Source organism: Coccinella septempunctata, chromosome 2, assembly GCF_907165205.1.
Source record: "Coccinella septempunctata chromosome 2, icCocSept1.1, whole genome shotgun sequence".
Classification (NCBI taxonomy): domain Eukaryota; kingdom Metazoa; phylum Arthropoda; class Insecta; order Coleoptera; family Coccinellidae; genus Coccinella; species Coccinella septempunctata.
Window position 1 is genome coordinate 38,072,179 of NC_058190.1, and position 6,000 is coordinate 38,078,178.

General features: G+C 35.0%; 1 protein-coding gene across 2 annotated transcripts in view; it reads right to left on the reverse strand.

Annotated features, from left to right (window-relative positions):
- Nucleotides 1-3,767, reverse strand: part of LOC123308404 — a 38,735-nt gene extending 34,968 nt beyond the window's left edge. Inside the window, exon 1 of one of the 2 annotated variants that reach the window (XM_044891033.1) lies at nucleotides 3,427-3,765. In XM_044891033.1, the coding sequence (XP_044746968.1) occupies nucleotides 3,427-3,592 (166 nt within the window). In that variant the 5' untranslated portion in view covers nucleotides 3,593-3,765. Of the gene's footprint in view, nucleotides 1-3,426 lie in introns of both variants that reach the window. The other variant, XM_044891034.1, reaches the window with a different exon arrangement.
- Between the last annotated feature and the right edge of the window lie 2,233 nt (nucleotides 3,768-6,000).

Here is a 6,000-nt window from a genome sequence, read left to right on the forward strand (position 1 = left end):
CTGTATAAGCCAGTATAAGGTTATCCGTTCAAAACTTACATATAGGTTCGATTTTATGTCCTTAAATTTAATAAATCGCAACCGTCCTAATGCTCGTGCTATTTTAACCTTCTTGAGGTTATTGCTCTGGAAAATACCTACCAATTTTTCCCCTCATATTATTTGTCTAGAAATATTTTGATCTCGAATTAACCTCTGAGAGTGATACATATCACTCTATTAAGATTATTTGAGAGTGGAGAAGACAAATGGACTCAATTTGTTCCACAAAAGGTTTTTCAATTCATTACTGAAGCCTGAGGACTGATTTATGAGATACGTCTATGACAAATTCCTCCTTTCTTCTAATGCCTTTTACATTATTGATAAATTTCTTCCATATCAATTTATGTGTTGATATTTCTATATGAACACATGAAATATCTTTTCCACGTCCTATATGTGGCGGCACTAGTGCAATACACAAGCTGTACTTGAATGTACGATAGTTTACACTTATTGATTAGATTTTGACTGAAGCTGTAATATTATGCTCTAATAAATAATCACCATACTATACATTTAGGTTGGGAATGGAACTTGATTGGTCAGGCTGAGTGCACAGTAATGCGTCTTTTATAATTATTTGCCATTATGGTTCCCCTTCTGTATTATTTTCAATATTTTTCATACCTTTTATAACTTCGGAGATATTTCAAGGGAAAGTTTTTTAAATCCTACACTGTAGACACATTTTAGACTAGACTATAGGGTAAAATAAAAGGGTACCCAAAATTTAAAGAAAATACCTTCTCAGGGAATAATGAATCAACAAAATACCAAGAAAAACATTACCAGTTCTCTTCATGACAGACAGTTTTGTAGTTCGTAAAAACCGTATAACAGATTTCAAAATTGATATGAGAACCACTTCCTACATTAATTTTTGGGAACGTTTTTATCAAACAATTGGGTTGGACTCACCGATGAAGAGACGTCGTCAAATCTGATTCTGTCCTCACGACCGTCGTTTTTATCAAACCAAAATTTCCGAAGCCTTACCCAATGTTTGAAAAAAACTAACTAACAATACCTATCTCGTTAGTGAGAGACAATTATTGTGACCTTGATTCTAATGAACTCAAGACTCTGTGGATCAAGTGATAATTGTGGTAGGTATGCTGTAGGTACGATATTATTCCAATAACAAATTTCTGGGTCAATATTTATTTAAAGCTATTTGAAAGAATCAGACATAGAAAACTCAGACATATGCACATTTTTTACATAGGTACACATGAATCTTGTGGTTGTTGATGATGTAGATGTGAAGAAATTCTCATTTAGTTTCTACTAATTTAATAATATGTAATAATAAAAGCCGGTAACTTTTACTGTAACGCTCTATATACCTTCAGTTGATATAGTTGAAATTACCGAATGAAATGAAATCTAACTATGTGTTATTCGTTAATAACTATTATAATCCATTAATCCGTGAGAATCTAACAATTTTGAGGCAGTTATTGTGCATCTGAGGGTTTCTACTGTGGAATAAAGATATCATCTCATTTCAGATCTTCAAGATATATCCACGTGATAAGTAATTGTTGAATCTCGAAGAAGAATTGCTATGTAAAAGAATTATCTGTATGTTGGGATAGTATGAAAATATTCCCATTTTTAGTAACACACACGATAATATGAAAATGTGGATTGTAAAAATCCGGTCAATCGAAATATTTGGCATCGATGTCAAGTGCCATAACAAAGAGTTGATCTTTTTTCTATAGGGGTGTCAGTTCTTCTCGTTGAGGTGAAAGAATACTAGGATATTTATACATTTTGAGTGAACTATTATATAAGTATATGTGCCATTCTTTTTATGCACTGGATGATTACCCCGCCATGAACATAAACGCCATTGATTTAAATCATGTATAACGATAATTTTGTTTGTTTTAATTTAAGATTTGAATCTCGAAATTATTTTATTATATGTTCTGTGTCATTTTAACTGACAAGTATATCTGACGAATTCTGCAATAATTATTGTATGAATTATTTTCTGTATTCAAGTTCAAATACTAAAATATACTCTACTTATATTATTCTAAGCTACCCTTTCATGAAATGTTGCGAATAGAAATACTTTTCTACACTATGCCTCTTATATGAATAAGAGTCCATTTTTGATTTCAGGGGGGCAACTTCTGAGATCAAACTCAAAACCGTATCGCCTTAACCCTAAATGTTATAACACCAACCCCTATATTTTGAATAGGGAAGATGGGTTAATGATACCTCATTTGAAAGACCTTTCCACTCTGAGTTCAACATATTTAATTTTTCTTCATGCTATCCATTCTATTTTGAGATATTCAAATTTAAATTTTGTGCAGAATTGGTCATTTCGGGGGAAGTAATACATACCATTCGGGATCAAGATGATCGACATTGGTTGCTTTACGGATGCTACCCCAAATACGAAAATGTGCCACATCTTTGAGCAATAGCCTGAATAACGAACTGATACAGTTGAAAAATAGAAATTACCACTCGAGAGGTAATATAAGGAATATTGAATGATTTTCCGTTTTTCTTGAAATTCAGCGTAATTTTTGTATAAATCACTATGGAAATTTTTGCAATATATGAAGAATAGAATCTCCGACGTCACTTCGCCACTATTTTTATCGAAATATGTTGAAAAACCGTCGAAAAATGATTGTGAAAACAAGTTTTATAGACTCCAAAGTTCAACTTTTTTCCTAATGAATTGGAAAAAAAAGAAACTTCAAGACGTCCTTTAACTTCAATTTGAAAAAAAATCAAGGCTTTACGTACAAAATTGTAAGTGTATGCCGTTTATGAATGGAGATTCTTGAGATACATATTACTTCCCCTTGAACATGCTGTGTGAATCAATCAAATTCTTTTCAATAATTTATTCGATGTTTTCGACGATAATATAAATATAGCAGAAATAAATATTATTGTTTCCTTTATTTACAATTAAGGGAAAAATGGGTTTTTTATTTGCATAGGAAGAATTGAAATAATCTCTTTATTTTTCAAAAAATAACCAGTGTGAGAACCGTACAGCAAATTTATCATCGGAATTGCAGAAGAAATTCGTGAAAATTCGATTGATTTACACAGCAATCTTAAACGTTGTTTAAAATTCAAATGTGAATATTTCGACAACGAATGAATCGATTCAAAAAAAATTATTTGCTGAACCCAGAATAGAAAGGCCTTTCAGATGAGGCATCACTTACCCCATCTTACTTATTCAAAATATAGAGATTGGGGTTGCAACGTTAAGGGTTGAATCTATTTCGAATAGTCGTCCCTCGAAACATTTTTGAGTAAACTTTTCACCCTATATGTATAGAGAACGGTTATGAGTCATAAGTCTGGGTTTCTGCGGTGGACAAATCTCACCTTTGGGCATTCCACATGGCGCCTTAGTCCTGGAACTATCCAAAAAATCCAAGTCGTACTTCCGGGCAGGGGGATAAGTCAGCGCCACATGCCCACCACCGATTCTAATCAAAATACACAACACAAAACCGCACAGTAAATATCCGGCATAATATGAGCCCCTCATCGTTCGCAATTGCACGAAAAAACACTAGAAACAGTTCCTTTCCACCTTTTCCTCTAGCATAACTCTGGCGGATCGAGACGGTCTAGCAAAGCAACGAAATCGACTTAAGTTAAGACTTCGCGATAGTGACTAGTGAGTAGGGTCTGACCAGTGTGCTGTTTCCGTTAGTTGAGCTTTTCTGCTGTTGGCGTGGCGAAGGTTGAGAGATTGGAGGAGTGGAAGTTGAGAACGTGCGTTCTTTACTATCTTATGTACGAGGATATATTGAAAAATTCTTAGCCTACTGTAGAACCAAACAAAATTTCAATGTCAACATATTCTCCTATTAATTGGACACATTTATTACAGAGAACCTGCAACGTCTCTAGACCTTTCAAAAAAAAATGTTTCTTCTTGCTCTGCAAACCAAACTTCCACAGCTTTTATTACCTCCTCGTTGGAAGAAAATTTATGACCTTTTAAACTTTTTTTCAGTTGAGAAAAGAGATGATAGTCGGATGGAGCTAAATCTGGTGAATAGGGGGGTGTTCTAGTATTTCAAACCCTAAATTACGAATTTTTCGTATGGCAACATAAGATTTGTGTGCAGGGGCGTTGTCCTAAAAAAACAAAACACCTTTGGATCGCTTTCCGCGTCTTTTCTCTTTAATTTTTTACCGTAGAGTGGTCAGTAATCTCGAATAGTAATCTCCGGTTATTATTCTTGCCTTATCCAAAAAATCGACCATGATTACTCCATGGCAATCCCAAAAAACTGAAGCAAGAACTTTTCCAGCAGATTTTTGGACTCGAAACTTCTTAGGTCATGGAGAACTAGAGTGTCACCATTCCATCGATTGTTGCTTTGTTTCTGGATCGTAGAAATGTACCCAAGTCTCATTCATAGTAACAATTCGGTTTAAGAAGTCTACATCGTTTTCAAATCGAGCACAGATAGAAAGCGATGATTCCACCCTTGCACGCTTTTGGTCAACATTCAAACATTTGGGGATCCATTTTGACGTGAACTATATGATGAACGCGTTCGTATGGAATATTCAGTGTTTCAGATATCCGTTTTAGCCCAAGTCGACGGTCTGATAAAATCATGTCATGGAGAACAAGAGTGTCGCCATTCCATCAATTGTTGCTTTGTTTCTGGATCGTAGAAATGTACCCAAGTCTCATCCATAGTAACAATGAAGTCTATATCGTTTTCAAATCGAGCACAGATCGAACGCGATGCTTCTACTCTTGCACGCTTTTGGTCATCATTCAAGCATTTGAGGATCCATTTTGCAGCAATTTTTCTTATGTCCAAATTGACGTGAACTATATGATAAACGCGTTCGAATGAAATATCCAGTGCTTTAGATATCCGCTTTAGCTCAATTCGACGGTCTGGTAAAATCATGTCATGAACTGCATCGATATTTTCGGGGACTGACACAGAAACTGGCCTTCCCGATCGGTCATCATCTTCAAAGGAAAATTTATTTCTTTTGAAGCTTGCAGTCCACTTTTTCACGGTCGCATACGAAGGACATTGATCACCAAGTGTATTAAGCATATCTTCGTAAATCTGCTTACTTCTTGACCCTTTTTAACCCAAGTAATTGATGATGGCTCGATACTCCAATTTTTCGATTTTCACAATTTCGTTGGACATCTTCTTTCTTTCAATTTATTGTGTAACTCTGATTTTCTTTTTTGACCTCAAACTTCATACTGACACTTCTAATGAGTTATTGTTCGTTGATATGGTAACGCAATATGTTTTTTATGCATTTCGTACATTCGATAATAGTTTTTGGTGAAACAGGAGACTCGTCAATTGTTCCCATCGATGGTTTTGGCGAAATGTAGCAGTCTTTCTCTATTACCCTCGCTGCATTTCTGTTAATTAATACATCCGCCTGTATGAATAAAACTCTAGATTATTTTCAATTTATCAATACACGAATAATACAATACATGAATTATACACGAATGCCAAGTCAAGGTGAACTCGAAAATAAAAGGACCAAATACAGAGAATTTTACAAAAACGCTTGGACACATCGATTTTTGATTCCAGGGGGACAACTTCTAAGATAAAATTCGAAACCTTACCGCTTCAACCCTTAGCCTTACAACCCCAACCCCTATATTTTCAATAGGTAAGATGGGGTTTTTAATTAACAACTGGATAATGGTATGTTTGAGCAAGGGGTAGGTACACCCCACTCAATGTTATCCATGAAATTGGAGCCGATTTCATTCTGTCGCATTAGAACCTTCTCACATTCTGCACATTCCTCATTGATTATTATCCATTACTTGATACTGACAAATCACAATCGGGTTTGCAACCAAGCTCCCATCATCTCGTTAATCAGATAACCGATAAATTAATGTTGGTGTACATTCCGAAACCACTCCAATAGGAT